General features: G+C 34.2%; 1 protein-coding gene across 3 annotated transcripts in view; it reads left to right on the plus strand.

The window, feature by feature from the left end:
- Window positions 1-22,657, plus strand: part of LOC105473078 (NAD kinase 2, mitochondrial) — a 45,416-nt gene that overhangs the window by 18,656 nt on the left and 4,103 nt on the right. For 2 of the 3 annotated variants that reach the window (XM_011726703.3, XM_011726701.3), the window contains exons 6-12: window positions 1,629-1,765; window positions 7,635-7,713; window positions 10,900-10,965; window positions 12,349-12,444; window positions 18,432-18,487; window positions 19,252-19,305; window positions 21,645-21,768. In XM_011726703.3, coding sequence (XP_011725005.1) covers window positions 1,629-1,765; window positions 7,635-7,713; window positions 10,900-10,965; window positions 12,349-12,444; window positions 18,432-18,487; window positions 19,252-19,305; window positions 21,645-21,768 — 612 coding nt within the window. The remainder of the gene's footprint in view (window positions 1-1,628; window positions 1,766-7,634; window positions 7,714-10,899; window positions 10,966-12,348; window positions 12,445-18,431; window positions 18,488-19,251; window positions 19,306-21,644; window positions 21,769-22,657) is intronic. The other variant, XM_011726702.3, reaches the window with a different exon arrangement.

A 22,657-nucleotide genomic window follows, 5' to 3' on the forward strand; every position in this document is an offset into this window, starting at 1 on the left:
GCAGGGCACAGTGTCTCAACGCCTGTAATCCCGGCACTTTGGGAGGCCGATGCGGGTGGATCACTTGAGCTTAGGAGTTCGAGACCAGCCTGGGCAACATGGTGAAACCTTGTTTCTACAAAAAATACAAAAATTAGCTGGGCATGGTGGCAAGCACCTGTAGTCGCAGCTATTTGTGGGGCTGAGGCGAGAGGATCACTTGAGCCCAGGAGGTAGAGGTTGCAGTGTGAGCTGAGATCGCGCCACTACACTCCAGCCTGGGCAACGGAGTGAGACTGTGTCTCAAACCAAACAAACAAAAAAACCAGAACAAATCAGATAATGTTTGGGTTACTCCATAGATATAACAGTAGCCATTAAAAGTAATGTATTAGCTGAGTCACACATAGGTCTAATTTACCTTCTCCTAGTCCAGTTGGAATTGTGGAGAGAAACCCTGACAAATGTTGGTTGGCCTATAATATAACTGCATATAGAGATTTTTTTTCTCCTTCAGTGAGATAGCAGCCGTGTCTCTACTTTCTTAACCTCGTTACTTGTCCTTATCAGTTTAGTGGAAAGGTAATTAAAACTTTGGCTAAAATTGTTTGAATTTTTAGATTTTATATTTTTTATCTTTATCTCCCATCTAGTAATGATTGAGAGTTGGATTTAATCCAACCATGCTGAGATTCCTGGTATCTGTCTCACATAAAAGTATTTCTTAAGTAGTGGGGATGGGATTTTTAAAAATTTCTTTTACTTAATGTGTTCAGTGGTCATACCATCAGGAAAACAGGAAGGTGGAAGAAGGAGCATGAGGTTGGCCAATTATATTTGAGAGAGCCAAGTTGGACTACTTTTTATTTTCTGACTTGGACTGTATTTTATAGTTGGGGAAAGCTTTTCCCACAGATATTTGTGAAGTTGTATTACATCTTCTTGACTTTTCTAGAATCATTTCATTACCAATAATTCTAGTTTCTAGTCATTTCAGAAGTTTGACAACTTTAGAAATGGCTAATTTATACCTACCAAGTGGAAGTATATTTTTGTATACTTACCAAGCAGAATCTGTCCCATTGACTTTCGATACATTGATTATTGGTTTTGAAATCAATTAAATCTGATTGTTTTTTTCCTTTTACCAGAGATGTTATTTAAATTTTTAGGTGTAATCAAAACTGTTTTATTTATTTTTTCTTAATCCTTTTTTCCTTTTATTGGTTAAAAAAAACTGCATTACAAAATTTGTGGAGAGGGATTTTTATCTAATCCAGCCGTCTAAACACAATATTATTTTAAGTTTGCTCTCTTTTTTGTGTAATATTTTTTGCTGAGCAAAGCACAAACTATATCTTGCTCAGTATCTTGGACTTTATGGGTTCTTGATAGAGTTTGACTTAAAAGTTACTTGGGAGATTTTGTACAAGCACATTAAGGTATTTCCATTATAATTGAAAAGAGAATAAATATTCAAATCTGTCATTGATAAGGAAGCTATAGACTTTAGGTGTTTCTGATATAACTTATTCATGGAATAACTAGTAACTTTTTTATTCACTATTTAATTTCGTTAAATTATTATAATGTGTACTCTTTAATTTATTCTATTTTAACATAATTCGCCTTTTCTTCACTTTTCCAAGGTGGTTGTGGAGGCAGAGAATCAGGTTATACCTTGAAGGGACTGGCATAAACCCTGTTCCTGTGGACCTTCACGAGCAGCAGCTAAGCTTGAATCAACACAATAGAGCCCTTAACATTGAAAGAGCTCATGATGAAAGTAGGTGGATTGGGCATCAGATGTGTTTGGGGAAATATTTAACTCATAGTTCCTTTGACCTCAAATTTTTTGATGTAATAATATATGATTAACTTGTTTTTAGTTTCATTAGTAGCACTTAACAAAGTACAGTGAATTACTTCAATTGTAAAGTTTATTAGAATCTGAAGTAAGAAATAATAGCATATTTCTAGATGTTTTCTAGGACAGATTTGAAAACTAGCTGATTAGGGAAGGATGGTAAAGTATCTGATAAGATAGTTGATGTTTGAGAAAAGATTCTTGGCCTTAATCTTTGAAATGTCAAAAAAAAAAAAAAAAAAAGGAAAGCAGTAAAGTTGAAATGAGCTAATCTGTGGAAGATTATGATGGTTATATATTTTATATAGTTATACTTAAATATATGAAATATATTTGTTGGGAAATTTTGCATTCCAGCCTTAGGATTTGTGCTTGAAATATTTGTGTAGCTTAGAGAATATTAGCATAAGGTGATTTGGCAGCTTTTTTTGTTAGGAGGGTTAAAGCGAATTCTCCATTTTGAGCCATATTTTCCCACTTTTTCTAGCAAATGTAGGACTTTAATGATGCAAGAATATCCCAAAAGAAATCTTAAATATTTGTAGACTGTATAAAAAGATACAGTTTTCTCCTGTGTTTTATTTTCTGGATAAATTTATCAGGAAAAGCTACTTTTACATTTTTGCTTTCTGCCTCTGCTCTTTCATGGTACCTGAGGTTTATATCCACTTATTCCAGAGTTTTTCATGGTGACTTACAGCTTTATAGGTTAGCATGTTTCTAAAATGTGTGTTTATGTTGTATTTTAAAGGTTCTCCTCCAAAAAAAATTATATTTAAAAAAATCTTAAATTATATGTGCATGAACTTCTATTGTTTTTGAAAGTCTGCAGTAACTATTAAGCACAATTTAAAAATAATAGTTAGAAATTTTGATCCCTCACTGAAAGAAGTTACTGCTACCAACAATAGATGGTAGATTTAACTGTCTTCACCAGCAGTCTTATAAAAAGATATAGATTGGTATATAAAGAGTCACTGCTCAGATTCCTCAGATTTACTGTGTTTACTTTATAAATGAAGTTAGTATTTCATATATAGAAACAATATTACATACAAAGTTAGTGAATCATAGCTCAGCATCTAGGATGTTCATATCTGATTAATGGTAGTTCCAGGAAAAAAAAACAGAAAAATATTCAAAATCAAAAAATCATACATGATGATTTCTCAAAACAGGCAGGGGAAATTATTCAGCACATTGGTCTAGGCAAAGATTTTATGGCTAAGACTTCAAAAGCACAGGCAACAAAAACAGAATAGACAAATGGAGCTATATTAAACAAATCTTCTGCATAACAAAGGACGCAAGAGTGAAGAGACAGCCTATAGAATCGGAGAAAATACTTGCAAACTGTTCATCTAACAAGGGACTAATATCCAGCATATACAAGGAATTCAAACAACAAACACAAATAATCTCATTAAGAAGTGGCAAAGTTTCTGAATAGAAGTTTCTCAGAAGACATACGGATAACCAACAGCTATATGAAAAAATGCTCAACATCACTAATCATCAGGGAAATGCAAATCAAAACCACAGTGAGATATCATCTCTCCCCAGTTAGAATGGCCGTTATCAAAAAGACAAAAATAACAAGTACTGGCAAGGATGTGGAGAAAAGGGAACTCTTATACACTGTTGGTGGTAATGTAAATAAGTAAAGCCATTATGGAAAACAGCATGAAGGTTTCTCAAAAATCTAAAATAGAACTCCTATACAATCTAGCAATCCCACTACTGGCTATTTATCCAAAGGAAAGGAAATCAGTATAGTAAAGGGATACTGGCACCTCATGTTTGTTGCAGCCCTATTCACAATAGCCAAGTATGGAGTCAAAGTGTCCATCAGCAGATAAATGAATATGGAAAATATGGTGTATATATATACACAATGGAGTACTATTCAGCCATAAAAAGAATGAAATCCTGAGATTTGCAGCAACATGAATGGAACTGGAGGTCACTATGTGAGGTGAAATAAGTCAAGCATAGAAATACAAATATCACATGCTTTCATTCATATGTGAGAGCTGAAAAAGTTGATCTCATGAAGATAGAGAGTTCAGTGATAGTTACTAAAGCCTAGGAAGGGTGAAAGGTGGGATGAGCAGGGGTTGGTTAATGGGTACAAATATGCACTTAGATGGAAGGAATAAGTTCTAGCATTCAGTAGCATAGTAGGCTGATTATAATTAACAATTTATTTTATAGTTCAAAATACCTCATTTCAAAATAGCTGGAAGAGAAGATTTGAAATATTCCCAACACAAATGACAAATATTTGAGGTGATGGATATCCTAAATACCCTGATTTGATCATTATATGTTGTATGTGTGTATCAAAATATTACCTGTTCTCTATAAATATATAGTTAGTATGAATCAGTTAATACTTTTTAAAAATTTCAGTTAGGAAACTTAGGCAAGAGTCTTTGAATTGAAAGGACCCACAAAGTGTTTCACATAATTAATGGTAAACTGTTCTTCACCAAGGTTTGTCAGAATGCAAACAGCTACTGCAAGCTTCCAGAGAGGAGGAGGAGATGGAGGGGCTGGTGACTGGAGCAGATTATTTCTTATACACTTATCCCTTGGTACCTGAGGGGGATTGGTTCTAGGATCCCCTACAGATACCAGAATTCGAGGATGTTCACATCCCTCATAAAATGGCATAGTATTGGCATATAACCTATGCACATCCTTCCCTATACTTTAATAATCTTTAGATGATGTATAATACCTAACACAATGTAAATGCTATATAAATAAAGACTGGTTGTATTAATATAGAGAGATGAATTGGTTTAATAAGCAATCCCAGAACTCAGTGACTGAATGCAAAAGCTTATTTTTAACTCATCTCATTGTCCAGGGAGTTTTCAGGCAATCACAGCTGCTACCAAATAGGGGCTGCTACCATATTTTAAGGCCTCTGAGTCTTCTATTGGATCCTCTGTATCTTGTGGGGAGAAAACAGAGAACATAGAAGATCTTATGGGAAGTTTTAGGAACTAGGCCTTTTCATTAATTTTGTCCACATTCCATTGGCCATTACTAGTCACATGGCTCCATCCAGTGCAAGTAGACCTGGAAATAAAGTTTAGCAATATGACAGTGTGAGAGAATTACACAGTGTAGTAGTTTTTGTCACTAGTATTACAATTCTGTGTTTAAAAATACAAATTATAATTTTGTAATCTATTCACTTGGATGAAAAAGTAATTGGCTGGGCACGGTGGCTCACGCCTGTAATTCCAGCACTTTGAGAGGCTGAGGTGGGCGAATCACCTGAGGTCAGGAGTTCGAGACCAGCCTGACCAACATGGTAAAACCCCGTCTACTAAAAATACAAAATTAGCCAGGCATGGTGGCGCATGCCTGTAATCCCAGCTCCTCAGGAGGCTGAGGCAGGAGAATCTCTTGAACCCGGCGGGTAGAGGTTGCAGTGAGCCAAGATCGTGCCATTTTCCAGCCTGGGCAACAAGAGCTAAACTCTGTCTCAAAAAAACAAAGTAATTGGTATGGAGTCCATCTTTTCATGTCCCATTGAGACAAGTTTTAAATGAACACAGTTCTGTGATTAGATAAGGTTTAGTAGTGAATTAGTATGAAAAAATAAGCAGAATTAAGATGATTAATGAGATTTGAAGCAATTTTATTTATTGTCTAACTCATTTGATGAAAGTTTTGAATTGAAATTCAACAAGCACATGTAATAAAATGTAATATGGAGAGATAAATTAGGATGAGGGAAAATGAGAATAGAGGTGGAAAGTCAAGACCATATAAAAGGGAAACATGGTTACAGTTTGATGGTGAGAGCTCAAATTTACTGGTGATATTTCATGAGTACCTATTGTTGAGCATTTGTAGGAAATCTGTGGGGATAGTAATCTAAAACAAATTTCATTAGTAATTATTTAAGGAAAAGTAATTTAAACAATAAATTTTAGCCATTTATGTTTGTAAAACTGTCAAGAGTGAGAATGTGAATATATGTAGTACCTAAGACAGTTTAAAGCCAGTTTTAGTCTTATGTGCAATCAAATTTGATTAAACATATCAAATCTTTATATATATGTGTGTGTATATATATGTGTGTATGTATATACATATATATGACTAAAACTGGCTTTAAACTATATATATATATATATATAGCTTTTTGTATCAAGGTCTTTCTCTGTATTATGAAGTTGAGCTGATAATTTAGGTAAACAATAAGTACTCCAAGGGTACTTGGTATTGTAATAACTTGTTATATTTGAAAGAATAATTGGGTTCCCTTTAGGCAGTTATAGTCCAAAATAAATGAGAAAAATGTAATGTTCAATTTGATAAACATAATAAACAGAAGAATATAATAATTAGGCTACCAAGTCAAAGGAGAAGAATAGATCAATGTGGTCTTGGTGACAGTGGTGGTTTTATTAGTGTATTTGGTAACTATAGTGTATTAGGTAACTATTGTTGTATAACAAATCACTCAGCTTAGCATCTTAAATGTAAATATTTATGACCTCACACAGATTATAAAGGTCAAGATTCTAAGAGTATGGCTTAGCTAGTTCTGGTGTAGGCAGGAGGTGACCATCAAGCTGTTGGCCAGGACAGCAGTATATGAAGACATGACTAGAACTGGAGAACACACTTTCCAGCTCATCACATGGCTTTTAGCACATGGCTTCAGTTGCTCACCATGTTGGTCTCTCCAAAGGGTTGTTCATGTTATCTCTTCCTCTAGAGCAGGAGATCTGAGAGAAAGAGAGCAGCCAAGGTAGAAGCAACAGTGTCTTTTCTAACCTGATCTCAGAAGTGATATGCCATCACTGCTGCCATATTCTGTTGGTCACATAGAGCAACCCTAGTATGATGTGAGAAAGAGAGTGTGAGTATATGTATTCACAAAAGTATGAATACCAGGGAGGCAGGAATCACTGGGCACCAACTTGGAGCCTGCCTACCACAATTGGGATGGATTTTTAAACATTAACTTCGTAGGAATTGTGGAGGAGACAGAAAAGTCAACTTGTCTGACAGAAAGCGAACTTTTCTCATGATGCTAGCCTAGTGGGAGATACTTGAGTCCAATAAATCTGATAGTTGTGACATTGAGGATACAGAGTTGCCTTTTCCAGTTGGAAACTAATAAAAGAAGTAACAGGAACCATTTGAAGGGGACAATCATTTTATATGATGGTGTAATGTTTAAGTAATTATGAAGGAAGATTACTTTAACCGTGCACACAACCTTACAGATTTAAAAAAAGAAAACATTTTTTAGGAATTATGAAGGGGGATGTGGAAATATTTCCTCCAGTGCTGCTGTTGCTAAAAACACTCTTGAGGTTTCCTTATTTGGAAAAAAAAGTCTAATTTCTTAACATACCTGGTTTGGTTTCCATCATCCAAGCCATGCATGTCATTTGCTGCTTAAATCCAAAATAGTTCTTGTTTTATTTGGTAAGTTATATCTCTGAAGCTTCCAAGATAAAACTAAGTGTAACAACAAGAATCTTTTGAGATGGATAAATATAGTTCATCACTCTTGAGAAATTGCTTTAAGAAGAATTAAGGTTTATTTTGGATAGAGACTCGGGCCTTCATTACAAGGTTTATGTTGTGGATGCTTTAAGTAAAAGATAATTTAAATGTTAACTATATTAAAGTATGTGATTCTTTTAAAAACAAAAATATAAAAGTTGTAATGTTTTATAAATTTTTTATAACATTTCTAGAAATCAAGGAGCTATCTTGGATTTTCTTTGTCTTAAATTACATGCAGGGTGTGAAGCTTCAGGACCGCAACTTCTGCCAGTGAGAGCACTAAATGAAGTCTTCATTGGGGAGAGTCTGTCATCCAGGTACTTTTAAACCAGTGATCTTGAGCATGGAATTTAATGTTTTAGTGCTTTTGGATATTTATTCCATTTCTACAACCTGGCTAAGATTTGTGAATAATCTTTTGTAAGTAATGGCAGTTCATTATTTAATGAAATATTTCCAAAACCTTCATAGACGTTAATATGTATTAAAGGGAAAGAACATTGTATAGCAAAAAAAGTTTGTAAAACCCTATATTAAATAAAGTTATTGTACTGCATCCCAGAGCCTTTAATCTGTTTATATAGTTTCTTTATTATTATTATTATTATTTTTTTGAGACCGAGTCTCACTCTGTCACCCAGGCTGAATTACAGTGGCGTGATCTTGGCTTACTTCAACCTCTGCCTCCCAGGTTCAAGCAATTAGCCTGCCTCAGCCTCCCAAGTAGCTGGGACTACAGGCACGTGCCACCACACCTGGCTAATTTTTTATTTTTAGTAGAGATGGAGTTTCACCATTGTTGCGAGAAGTCAGGGACCCCAAACGGAGAGACTGGCTGAAGCTGCGGCAGAAGAACATAAATTGTGAAAATTTAATGGACATTATCAGTTCCCAAAATTAATACTTTTATAATTTCTTATGTCTGTCTTTACTGTAGTCTCTGAACATAAATTGTGAAGATTTCATGGACATTTATCACTTCCCCAATCAATACTCTTATAATTTCTTAAATATTGGGGCTGGTTCCCCCGATACACCATGTTGGCCAGGCTGGTTTCAAACTCCTGGCCTCAGGTGATCCGCCCACCTCAGCCTCCCAAAGTGCTGGGATTACAGGTGTGAGCCACTGCACTTGGCCAGATGCTTTATTAATGTTTTATTTTTATTTTTTAGAGATGGCATCTTACCGTGTCTGAATGTTGCCCAGGTTGGCCTTTAAATCTGGACTCAAGCTATGCTCCTGCCTCAGCTTCCTGAGTAGCAGGGACTAGTCGTGCATATCACTGTTCCCAGCTTATAAATATTTAAGAGAGTAATATACTAAGTATAAATTTGCAATTGATAGAAAACTTTTATAGGCAGTTCATATTAATATTTCCTATTAATTAGTGCTTCTTAAAGCTGATTTGTTTGCTTGCTTGTTTTTATAATTTGTTTGCTTGTTTTTATCCAGGATCCAATTAAGGATCACACATTGCATTTGGCTATCATGGCCTTTTAAAATTAAGAACACTTCCATCCTGTTTTGTCATTCATGATATTTATATTTTTGAATGGTCTAAGCCAGTTGGATTGCAGAATATCCCTTATTTTAAATTTGTATGATTTTTTTTTTCATGTTAGATTCGGACTAGGCATTTTTGACAGCAATGCTCCATAGTTGATGTTGTATCCTTTTTAGTGTAACACATCATAAGGCAAGTGCACAGTTCAAGATTGTAACCATTATTGCAAAAATTAAGGTTAATGTAGTTCCTTATTAGGAGTGTAAAAATATATGTGTTTCATTACTGGCAGAATCTGTTTTGTGGGACTTGAATATAACTTAGGCTTACATTATCAACATAATTTTTTTTGCAAAACATTTTTGTGGAACACAGTGACAAGCTATAAAATGACTACTGTGATGTAAAGTTAACTCTTGATAGTACTTTAGAACCTGGCTTCTCATCCTTGTAGATGTAAGTAAATTAAGGGTAGAAAATTAGAGATGAGTTTTATTTGCTACTTTCCTGCTATTAGAACCATGTGAGTGACCCTTTGAAGATTATGTTGTTGGATCCCTAGTTTACTAAGAGTTCCATAAATTCTGAATTTTGTTTGCTGGAAGTCATATCCTTTCATAAGAACTTTAATTATAGTGAGAAAAACTCGTCTTAACTAAAAAAGATACTCACATTGTAGCCAATGACTCAACTCGGATTGTGTTGAAAAAGAATTGAAGTTTGATTCAGCAGAATGGTTTGACCAGTTTTTTTGATTTGTAATTATTTTGTTTATGTAATATTTAACAAAAATACATTGTGCATGTGCTGTGTGTAATATGTGAGTCACTAGGGATGTAAAGATGAATAACAAAGGTAGTGGTATCTTAATTTTTTGGAGAGTAATACATAATTTAAAAAAGTTAAAAGTAAAATTTATTATTCGAAGATAAAATATTTAGGAAACAAAAATATAGTAAAGTATAAAAATATACTTTAACACAGCAAGACTTATGCTATATATAAAGTTTTCTCTTTTGCTGCATATAAAGTTTGAAGCAATACGGACATGAATTATAGATAGTATGTGGTAGACGAGAGAAGAAAAAATTTAACTCTAGTGATACAATCTTGTCATTATTCTAAAGACAAGATAGAGAAGAGAGGAAGAACTTTAAATGAGATTGGAGAAAGTCTACCTTAAATAAATGCAATGATAAAAATGTTTTGTGAGTTTATGCTTCCTTCAGGGAAGCCATTTAATGGCTTATTTTATTCTGTTTGTGTATTTTAAAGGTAACTGTTGAGAGCTAGCTTTGCTTTATAATTTTATACTTACTAAAAAATTAAAAACTTATATATGGAGGAAAACTGGCATCAGTTGATAGATTTTGGGGGAGTCTGAAGTTTCTTGAGGGGATTTTCAATCATATGCTTTTATTTTCTGTGGCAGTAGTGATCTGGTTGGTTTATCTCATAAATAACTGATGCTGCTGCTTTTTGTGTTCTTTGATGTCTCACCTTATGGTTTTACTAAGTAAGGACAGCAATGGATTGGCTTCTGATGCTATTGAAAACAGTTTAACTACTGCAGGTATTATAACTCACTTTTAAAGATTTTATGACATAGACCCTTAGCCAGAAAGGAAATGAACATTTATTGGATGCCTGCTATGTGCCAGGCACTGCTTATATTGTATGTGCTATCTCATTTAATGCTCATAGCAACCCTGTGAGAAAGGTAGTTGTATTTATTAGTGACAAAATTGAGATTTGGAGAGTTCAAATAACTAGCCCAAGGTCATACAATTAGCTAGCATCAGAACTGTAACGTAAACCCAGTATTTCTGATTCTAGATTCTGTATTGAGGCTTCACTATGCTCTGAAAACTTAAGTGCCTTGCTTGGAAAATGTGAAGTGCAGCAATATTATTCCTGCCTCATTTATAATGTTCTTAGATTTAAGAACATTTTAAAGGCCCAATTTTGTTTTCTTTTCTCTTATTTGTTCTAACCTAGAATGTCTTATTCTTGGGCTGTAGCAGTGGACAATTTAAGAAGAAGTATACCCACTCTAAAGGGACTGTGAGTTTTATTGCTGCCTTAAAAACATAATTTCCCTGAAACAAAAATTCTATGAATTGACTAATCCTGATAAACTTGCATGTGAGAATGACACTAAATTTGCTCATTATTTTGGGCTCAGCATCTCTCACCTGACTGTACTTGTCTTTCTCTCTGCCTCTGCTTCTTTTCTACCCATGCGCCCTTACCTTTAATCTCTTTTGTTTCTACTTGATTCTGGCATAGTAGCAGCCACTTCTATGGATTTGGCTGGCTTGTCTGTACATAATAGGCTCCTAATGTGTGTGTTTTCTAGGAAGATATAACAAAGCTATGAAATAGATTAAATGTGAATGTTAGGCCTGCTATGTTTTATTTTTAATAAGAAATTCTGACTATAGAGAAAAAAGTGAAAAGGAGTTGTATTAGGCAAAGCCCTCACAAATTAAGAGCTTACAGGATAAACTGTAAAGGTTAGAATAAGAGATAAATTATCCACAGTGGTAGTGTTTGTAAGCATGTCCAGTAATTGTTATTATTTTGAAAAGTTGTATTTTATTATGGTTTTAACTTTTTTATTTGCTGGAGGAAAAAATTCACTGTTGATCAGTGACACAATTATTTTAAGATAGAGTTTACAAAATAGGCTTTTAGACATTTCAAAAGTTCTTTGAATAGTTACAAATCATTTATGCATTCATGGAGTTAAAGAATAGTGCCATTTTTGCTAGTGCCAGAAAACTCATTTGATTTCATATTAATGAAATATTTTAAGAAATGTAAATCTCAAAGAAATTTATAGTTCTGGTTTATCTCTAGTTTTGTCCACTAATCCAGTATTGGTTGAGAATTTTCTTTACAGCTTTATTATCTAATCTCTGTTAGCTTACTACTAATTCAAAAGGTACATTAGCATGTAGCTTAAGAAACAATAGTTTAGTAGAAACTATTAATAACTTTAAGAATTAGAATCAGCTTTAAAATATATTAAGGACTAGCTACCAAGAATGAAACTCACTTAAGAATAGTATTTTCTTCTTTGAATTCTGAAATGAGGCTCTGTGTATGTTAGATTCCATAAGAGCAATAGCACAATGCTAGCCAAAAATTTGCAAGAAGCCCCTATTTGAAATATTAAAGTATTGCCAGAAGGGAATATATAAATCAGACAGGCATGCAGACATGTAGTTTTTTTTTGTTTTGTTTTGTTTTTTATTTCTTCTAACTTTTTCACTTAATTAGTATTGGAATTAGCATCATGATGTGTGTGCCTACTAAGTCCAGTATTTCTTGGGTAAGCTGACTTAATTAAGATTTCCTTAGTTCTGAAGAAGACTATCTTATTTACTTCAGCTTATGCTGAACCATAAGCTCAGCAAACAGTTTTATATTCTCAATTCACAGGGCTTCCTACTATGAGATTTCAGTTGATGATGGTCCATGGGAAAAACAGAAGAGTTCAGGGCTCAATTTGTGTACTGGAACAGGATCAAAAGCCTGGTAAGTAACTTGGGATGTTGCTTATCAAGTTTTGTGAAATATTTTTAGTAATGTAATATATTGGCACATCTAAGGCATGTAATACGCAAGAGGTGTCCTGGTGGTGTTATGTAGGTAGGCCAAGTTTCTGTTTCATTCATCACTGGGGTCTAGTAGTCCTGCCTTGACTTCTTGGATTACAGTTACAGCCTGGATTTGGTCATTATTGAGCACTAGGTTTGTAAAGGAAAGGAAATGAGAAGTGGTTTTGGGACTATCTTTTCTTAAAAATGAAAAATATTTTAAATAATAGTAAGAAAATGAATACAAAGTACAATAAACAAAAATAGACTGGAGGTTTGTATATTAGAAGCCTAACTGGAGATAACCTGGTGCATCCTATGTCCTGTTTACTCTATAACCTCCCTCTGGGTAGTCTCGTCTTCTTAGTACATTCCTCACAGATGCCTCCCAAACATACCTTCTCTCCTGAGTACAAACTCATATTCTAAAATTACATGCCAGATGGGATATTAGTAACACTTCAGATTCAACACATTCAGAACTGAATTTATTGTCTTCAGTTTTTCTTTTTGTGTTCTTTATATTGCTGAATACCATCAGCATTTACCCGACTCCATGTCTAGAGAAAAAAAGCAAAACATGATTTCTCAAAACCTTGTTCTTACCTTTGTAGTCCTCCATTCTTCATTCTCCTCTCTATATATCCCAGTCTCGAAATCCTGTTCATTGTACTTCTGAAATCTTAGTCCACTTTTTGGGTTTCTACTGCTGCTACTTTGGTCCAAGCCTGCACCTTTTTAGTGAATATTCTTTGTGCCTTACCTTTTATTCTTGAGGCTGTCATCTGCACTACACAGAGTAATATTTCCTTTTTTTTTTTTTTTTTTTTTTACTTTAAAAAAAAAAATTATTATACTTTAAGTTCTGGGGTACATGTGCACAACGTGCAGGTTTGTTACATGGGTACACACCGTGCCATGTTGGTTTGCTGCACCCATCACCTCCTTATTTACGTTAGGTCTTTCTCCTAATGCTATCCCTCCCTCAGTCCCCCACCCCACAAAAGGCCCCGGTGTGTGACCCTCCCTGTGTCCATGTGTTCTGATGTTTTATGAGTGAGAACGTGCGGTGTTTGGTTTTCTGTCCTTGAGATATTTTGCTGAGAATGATAGTTTCCAGCTTCATCCATGTCCCTACAAAGGACATGAACTCATTCTTTTTCATGGCTGCATAGTATTCCATGGTGTATATGTGCCACATTTTCTTTATCCAGTCTATTATTGATGGATATTTGGGTTGGTTCCAAGTCTTTGCTATTGTGAATAGTGCTGCAATAAACATACGTGTGCATGTGTCTTTATAGTAGCATGACTTATAATCCTTTGGGTATATCCCCAGTAATGGGATTGCTGGGTCAAATGGTATTTCTAATTCTAGATCCTTGAGGAATCGCCACACTGCCTTCCACATGGTTGAACTAATTTACGCTCCCACCAACAGTGTAAAAGTGTTCCTATTTCTCCACATCCTTTCCAGTGTCTAAAACAGAGTAATATTTCTAAAATGTAGATAAATCTCTCTGTTCTCTGCTTTACAAGTTTCATTGACCTCTGTTCAGATTGCTTAATCTGTCATTTGAGGCCCTTTATCATATGACCTTAGTGATCTTATTGGCCTTATTCCTGCCCTACCCTTACTCCCACCTATGGCACACTAGAATTGGCACGGCTCCTTGCAATTCTCAGCACGCTTCTTGTTCTCGCTTGGCTTTTTATTTTTGCTCAGTGCAACTTCTTCCTGCCTTGAATGCCTGAACACTCCACTTTCTATCCACTGGCTGAAAATTCAGTCTTGAAATGTCATTCTCTTTAGCAAATCTTTAGCACTCACCTCTTTCATAAAGACAGTGAATTAATCATTTTTATCCTTCCCTAACACTTTTTCTCATAGCACTGTTATAGCCGTTATTACATTATTAGTTATCTAATATGCTAGTACCCAGCTAGTTAAAGCAACCTTATGGATTTGGGATGGTGACTAGGGTTTTTTTTTTTTTCCTGCTTAATCTTTTGTGTGCACAGTACCTTATATGTATTCACTCAAAAAGTATTTTTTGAGTAAATGACTATATGCTCACAATTGTATATAGCTAAAACAATGCTTATCAAACTCTTACATTTGGATAGTTTGATTTAGAGTTTTATTTCCTACTTGTTTAGCATGACTTCTTAAACTATTTTATTATGAAAAATTTGTAATAAGAGTGACAAAATAGTATAATGAATCCCCACATACCATTAGCTAGTAGTAATTATCAACACATGCCCAATCTTGTTGCCTCTGTACCCCTATCTATCTACTTTTGTTCTATTTATTTTGAAGTTATTTTTCAGATATCATGTCATTTAATTCATAAGTATTCAATAAAAAAAAAATAGCCAAATAGTCTTTTGGAAAAAATAAGAAGTATCATTTTAAAAGATAGGTTAATAATTTATTTTCCTGAAGGCCAGTGAAAGGAACATTTCTAAAATGAATTTTCCAATAATTTTGTGAAAAAAATTAATCCTTTAATATGTTATAAAATTATTTTGTAACCATCTCATAGATTAAGTTGAAAACATTACAGCTAACAGCTTTCATTTATGATGATAGCATCTTTCCTGTTGAACATGCTATGCTACTTTTTGAAAACTAGAGTGAAATTAGAAATAGAAATGGAAATTTCTGTTAGAAATAGAGATTGTCTTTACCCAGTATTCTTATCATAAAAAATGGGCAAAATGGTATAATTGAAAAGAGTACTGGCCTGGAAGTTAAGAGACCTGGTTAAACCACAGACTAGCTTTACATCTGTGTACAAATTTCCTTGTCTGCAAAATGCAGGAATTGGAACTGATAAAATAGTAAGTTTACTTTGCCTTCTGAACTTCCGTGATTCTGTATGTTTATTTTTTATGCATTGTAATACAAGCTATCAGTTATATAGCCCCTGCTACTTTGTACTGTGCTAAGTACTTTTATATATTAATTAATCCTTTTAGAAATCCTGGAAGAAAGTAGTAGCATTCCCATTTTATAAACGAGTAAATTAAAGGTTAGCAAGGATAATTTAGGCCAAAGTTATACAAGAAGTAAGAGTCAGAACCTGGATATAAGTACAGGTGTGCTGGACTGCAAAATCAGTGCCCTTTTCACTGTCATTACTACTTGTGCTGCTTCACAAGGGAAGGTCAGTTTTTAAATGGAAAGGGGGAGGGGTTCTGAGCTGTCTATAGAGGTCACATAGTTGAAAGAAAAGTCACTAGGTTGTATTGAAGAATTATCAAGATAAATTTGTAATTAATCTCAGTGAAGTAGTGCTTCTGCTAGAGGCAATGGGGCTTCTGTCTGGGGAGGGGTGTAATTTTGATAGATTTTGATAGTTCAAGTTTTCAACCTTTCGGGGCATAAGGAATGACAGCCACTACAATGCTTTTAAAGCATTCCTCGCCTCCCACATGCACCCAGTAGTTGAGTCCTGTGTTGATGTTGCATTTCGATAAGTATGGGTTAGATTAAAATCTCAGCCTTCTCTATGTTGCTTGTTAAAGTTTTCTATTATTTCCTGTGCTCTAGTATAAAAGTCTTTCTCACAAGCTATATCCTATCCCTGCCACCTTGGTTACTCAGTCTCTTCTCTACCAAGCCCCATGCAGCTTGCTTGCATCTAACATGTTCTCTACTGCAATTCCCATTCATCTTTTGTCCTTTTCTCTTCAAGAAATGTAGGAAGAGAAGGGAAGCCTAGGAGCCAGAGGGGCTGGGGAAAAGCTGTATATTTCTATACATTAATAATTTTTGTTTTTATCATACTACCATCTCTGAGCACATATTTTGTTCCAAGCTAATTAGATGATCTTGTTTCAATTCTCACAAATACTCTGGAAGTAGGTGATTTTATTTTCATAAGTAGAATCCAAAGTTTCATAAGTTAACTGACTTTCCCAAAGCCATGTGGCTAATAAATGGTGAAGTCATGATTTAAATTTTAAACCTATCTATAAACCATAGACCTCTGAAGACTCACTGGAAAGAAAAGATTAGAATAGTCTATTTTTCTCTCTTTTAATTCTTGATAGAGAGGGGCTTGTTTTCTTGTATGAAATTCTTTAATTAGTCTTTACTTCTAATATGAAATGTGGAAATGTATGACTCATGGTAAGCTATTTGTTATAAAAGATAAACCACCAATCTCGGTGGCTTAACACAGTACAAGTCTATTTCTTGTTCTTTTAAAGTCTGCAGTGAGTGTTCCTGATTGGCAAGCAGCTCCCTGTAAGTGGTTATTCAAGGAGCCAGAGTTCTTCCATCACGTGGCTCTACCACCTTCTAAACATAGCTCCTCCGGTTGCTCTGCTACAGAAGGTAGAAGAGCATGGGGACTCCCCATGGGAGGCTGTGAGCCAGGCTTTGAAGTTTTATTCATCATGTCCACTCTGATTTCATTAGCTACAACTCAGTCACATGACTATGTGGCATGAAGGGCTAGAAAATATGCGTTCAGGAAGAAAAACAGGTTTGGGGAAGAGTTATTCCGTGTCTGCATCTCCAAAAATTCTTCCACAGGAGACAGGATATAGGGGTGGTATTACACAGCAAATGTCTCTGAATTGTCCCATTATCATGTCAGTTCTCTGGTCATTGGGGAATCAGGTTTACTCCGTACATTGGGAGAAGTACTACAGAGCCAGATCACCATATATTTCAATTAGTTTCTTTTTAAGATTGTTCTCAGTCCTTTTTCTCCATACATGCTGCCCTACCAGACTTTAAAGTAAGGATGAAGATGTGTTTTTAGGAAATGGAGCTTTAGTAGTTGATGAAGATGTGATACTCAGTTTGTCTTCCAGTTTGGTAGTAGAGGTTGTATCTGATTTTAAATGGGAACTCTTAGAGTGGTGAAGGTTGTAGACCTAAGAAAAAAGTTCTCATGTTTTTGCATTTCTCCAAACATGAAGGGTACAGGGTTAGCAGGTATAAGAGTATCTCTTATTCTCCCTCCCTCAAAAAGTTGAGAGACAGTGATTTAGGTTTAGAGTTGTGTTGACTCATGTTATTCCTGTTCCTTGGGATTATCTGTTGAGATCATGTATGAAGAGTTATGAGGCAGTAGAAGAATTCAAAATTACTGGGAATTTTTTTTTTAAAAAAACAACCTTTTCTTAGTGATCTTTATAGACCCCCAGGACAGAACTGTTTTGAAAAGTTATTCATGTGTGTATTAATGCTTGGTTTTTAGTGGTTAAGCAAGGCATTGCACATGTAGAATATTTCTTCCCTTTAAGGAAACTATTTTATAACTTAAAGTATAATTTAATACTTAAAGAATATGTTAAAAGGTACAAAAGGGTATACAGCAAAAAGCTAGTCTCCTTTTCATTTCGTATCTGTAGTGCTTATCTCTAGATTCATACTATATATATATATTTTTTTCTTAAAATGAAACAATATATACACTATATGATGCCTTTTGTTTTTTAACTTAGTATTTTGGTTATCCTTACACATCAGCACATATATTTGTATTATTTTTAATATCAATGAGTAGCTATAATTTATTTAATTAACTTTCTGTGGGTTTCTATATTTGAGTTGTTTTGCTGTTATAAAGAGCATTTCAGCTAATAATTTTTGTACCTATCTTTGTGTATTATAGATGGAGGTATATTTTAGGTTAAGTTACTAGATTGAAGAATATGTTCATTTTAATTTTGATAGTGCATAATTGCTCTCCAACTGCAATATCTCTGTTCCCATAAATGTACGAAAATACTTGTCTCATCATACCCATACTAGTACATTATTTACCAGTTTTTAACTTTGTTCATTTAGAACTTTCTCCAATTTCTAAGAATTTTCTATATTTTAAGTAGGTTATTCATTTGTGATTTTTAGCATGTTTTTAGAATTAAAACTAAAAATTTTGTGATTTTTGTTTCTAGGTCATTCAATATTAACAGGGTTGCAACTCAGGCAGTAGAAGATGTTTTAAATATTGGTGAGTACCAAAACAGCTATTACAGTAGTCCCCTCTTTTCCGCAGGGCCCATGTTCCAGGACCCCCAGTGAATGCTGAAACCTTGGATACTACCAAACCCTTATACTATGCATTAATTTCTTTTTCCTTCTTTACAATATCATGGATAGAAGATTCATGTATCTGATTGTAAATCGTAGCAACCTCAGCATATGACCTTTTTCTTTGAGAACATTCACCTGTTCGTGCAAAGAAAGCATTTTATGGCTTCTCTTTGGCATATCTCATTTGCCGACATCACTACTTGTGCCTTGGGGCCATTATTAAGTTAAATAAGGGTGACATGAACACAAGCACTATGATACCATGACAGTCGATCTAATAACCAAGTCAGCTACTAAGTGAGTAATGGGCCAGTAGCATGCACAGCATGGATAAGCTGGACAAAAGGATGCCTCACATCCCAGGTGGGTTAGAGCAGGACTGCGTGAGATTTCACCATGCTACTTAGAATGATGTGCGATTTGAAACATGAATTGTTGATTTCTATAATTTTCCATGTAATATTTTTGTATCATGGTTGTCTGCCGGTACCTGAAACTGGAAGAAAGCAAAATCATGGAAAGCAAAAGTGCTAATAAGGTCAAGGGGGGACTACTGTTTATGATAATATGCTATATAATGTATACATGCTATTTTATATTAGCTATTATGTTATATAATATATATGTATTTATAACACATATACATTTTAATCATACTTTCCCCCTTTCCTTTTTCAATAGCAAAACGACAAGGAAATTTGAGTCTTCCATTGAACAGAGAATTGGTAGAGAAAGGTCAGTGACAATTGGTAATAATCACTAACAGTTTAGTTCTATTTCAGTTTTAAGAATGATAGTGTGAAGTGTTATTTAATTAGCAAAGTACTTTTTTTTTTACTCAAACATGCTTTTAATATGATATCCCCTTAAATGTCTTTAAGCAACATAAAGATTAAAGTTGGACTTGGTTATTGTGATTTTTAGTCAACCCTGAAATACAACTCTTAAGTCAAAGCAGTATAACTGCAAACATGTCCTGGGGGATAGGGAATTACAGAAAAATCTTTATCTCACAAATAGTAAGTGCATAGCTAAATTCACTATGCCATTAATATTCTCTGAATGAGATAGAATTCACTGAGCTATGAGTGCTTATTTTCTTATTCACTCGAATATTCTTTTTAACATTCTTCTCCCTAGTTTTGCCTGATTACCTCAAGATTCCTTTAAGAGAATTAGCGCTGTTAGAGAAAGAATACTTATCAAGAAATCTGAAATCGTAGGTTCCAGTTCCAGATCTACTACATCAGCTGTGAAACTTGGGCAAGGCTGTGATCCTCCACAGTTGTAAAAAGAGGGGGTTAAAGTAGATCATCTAGCTGGTGTTTCTAGGAGTTCTTCAAATGTGTTCTTTACATTCGGTTTAAAACAATTTAAATTTTTAAACTGAAAAACACATTTGTTTGATTTGCATATCAGATTGTAACACACTGAAGTCTACTTATCTACCAGGATCATTCTTGTATGCACCTCAAATTAAAGCTATTTTTTGCTATCTCCATTGAAGGATATCCTAAAATTTCAAGGTAGATTGTTTTTTATAAAACCACAAACCAAAATGTGTTTAAAGTTACATCTACATACCTATGTAAGGATCTTCTCAACATATATGACAAAAAATATATAGACATAAAGTGAATATTGATACATGTAAGACTGCAACTGTCATCCATAGACATAAATGCTTGGATTTGAGTTATCTTAACAGCCTCATTCTCATTGATTACCTTAAAATGAGTTAGCAATACCTTCTAACCTGATACAGTATTTTAATAGTGTCAGTTTATCTTTATTGTTAGGTTTCCACATAAGACTTCCTTTTTTGGGGGGACAGTTTGCCTCTAAAATAGTTTGAAAAAAGAAGCAACTCTCAAGCCCCATTCAGCCTTCTAAAATGGATTCTGGTCTCCTTCACTCAATTTGAGACCTACAAGATTATTTTAATCATGGTTCATGAATTAGCACCAGCAGTAAATCTGTATGAAAGGAAAGTTAGGCACATAGAGTAATTGCTTCTTAATTATATAATTCAACTTAAAAAACAATATATATAAAATAACTGAAATTTATGTGAGGTATATATATAAATTAAGGGTATATATATACACACACACAGACACACATATATACACATACATATACACACATATATATGTATCATTGTGGTTTTCTTCTTTTAATAAACATACCAAAGCTTTACGTTGATGAATGGCATTCCTTTCAAGATTTGACTATCTTTAGAAGCAACAGTGAATGCCAGTGATGCAATCACTGTTACAGACATTTGTGAAATTACTCCTTTGAAATTTCTTTCAGAGCTAGCATGCTTTTTTGTGGTGTGTCACGGAGCCAAAGTTTTATTTTTGTGAGTGAATTAGATTTTTTTTAAAGCCAGTAATTCAAATGAAACTTTCGTAAATAAGGTAGATTATCTGACAGTCTTTTAATTTTTTTAACGTAGTACTCAACTAAACTTTCTTTCAGGCCTGATATCTTTGTAATTTTCTCAACCAATTTGTGCTTTGTATTCCAGCCTTCATGTGCCTCTTGATTAGAGAGAAAGGTCCCAAAGATTTCTAAAAAATATGTTGATGTATTGGAGAAAGGATATTGCCTGTTGTCGTTTGTGACTGCATTTTATATTGACGCTGTTTGCTTATTATCATAGTTATGAGCTCTTTGATGTGGTATTTTGGAAAGAACTTGGCAGGGCAATATGGCAACTCAAGTTCCTTTTTTGAATGCATCTATCTAGTTCCTCCATTGTTTAATTACAAGCTCTGAAGCTAGTGGTTTTTTTTTTTTTTTTCTTTTTCCCCAATTGTACCTATTTCTACTGTATTGTGGGTGATGTGTGTTTCTGTGGGCAAATCATGGTACCTAATTCTTATTTATAAGGTTTTTTGTTACTGTTTTTAATGGAATATGTGTTACGAGTTTCAAGAACCTTGTTCCCAAATAGACTTTTGGAACTGAATTAATTTTAAATGGGGGATGGCATCTATTTTTTGTTTTGCCATTCTCAGAAGTGACCATCTTTTATTGAGTGTGGTAATATTTTTTTTTCTTTGTAGTAACAAATGAATATAATGAATCACTGCTCTACAGTCCAGAAGAACCAAAAATACTTTTCAGTATTCGAGAACCAATAGCAAATAGAGTTTTCTCAAGCAGTCGTCAGCGTTGTTTCTCCTCAAAGTAAGCATCCTCGGTCTGACTTCTGACTATTTTCATCCCTTTCATTGTTACAAAGCACACTTGGTTTGAAAACAATTTAATTTCATTAAATTTGCTCATTCAAACTTAATCTAGCAGGAAAAGTCGAACTGTGAAAGTAATAAGGTATCATGCTAACCCGGCTAAAATCATATTTTCTTGTACACTTACTGTGCCATTTTAGAGAAGCTAAAACTTAAGTGACTAGAAAGGGTACAGTTATTTATTTCAGTGATTTGTTGGTTTTTAAAAAATGAACCAAGACACAATAATTGTAAAAGAAGCTGAATAGAAAGCCCCTTCTTTTTCATAAGCTGTAGAATAAAAACACGATAAACACTGATAGAAAACTTAGATTGCATAGCAATAAACCTTTAGAATAGTTTTCATTTCTTTTAGGTTTTCCCTAAAAGTGACCTCCCACCTATTGAATTTGCTTCATTTTATTTTTGGGGAGAGAGGATATAAAAAAGTGGATATAAGTTCTTATTTTGTAAAGGTTCCCCAGTTTTCCAAATTAACAAGAAAATCTAAAATTCCGAGAAAATGTCATCTATCTCATGGCAAGCAGAAAACAGCTTAAGTAATTACAAATTGCTGACCTCAGTGTACATATTTTCTCTTTATAGACATACAATTAATTTTTTCCCCAGGTTAGACACAAATAAGGAAATTTATCTTAAAATTCACGTTGTCATTTGACAGTTAATTTGATTAATCTACAGATCTCTACTCAGTTTGAGTGAGATGACAAAGACTCCTTCAAAGATATATTCTCTTAAGTTTTTGCTAATAGGAGAATAGCTTTGTGATTTTGACAGTTGGAAAAGATTTCTTAAACATGTCATAAAAAGCACTGTAACAACAAAAG

Source organism: Macaca nemestrina, chromosome 6 (genome assembly GCF_043159975.1).
Source record: "Macaca nemestrina isolate mMacNem1 chromosome 6, mMacNem.hap1, whole genome shotgun sequence".
In the NCBI taxonomy this organism is placed as follows: domain Eukaryota; kingdom Metazoa; phylum Chordata; class Mammalia; order Primates; family Cercopithecidae; genus Macaca; species Macaca nemestrina.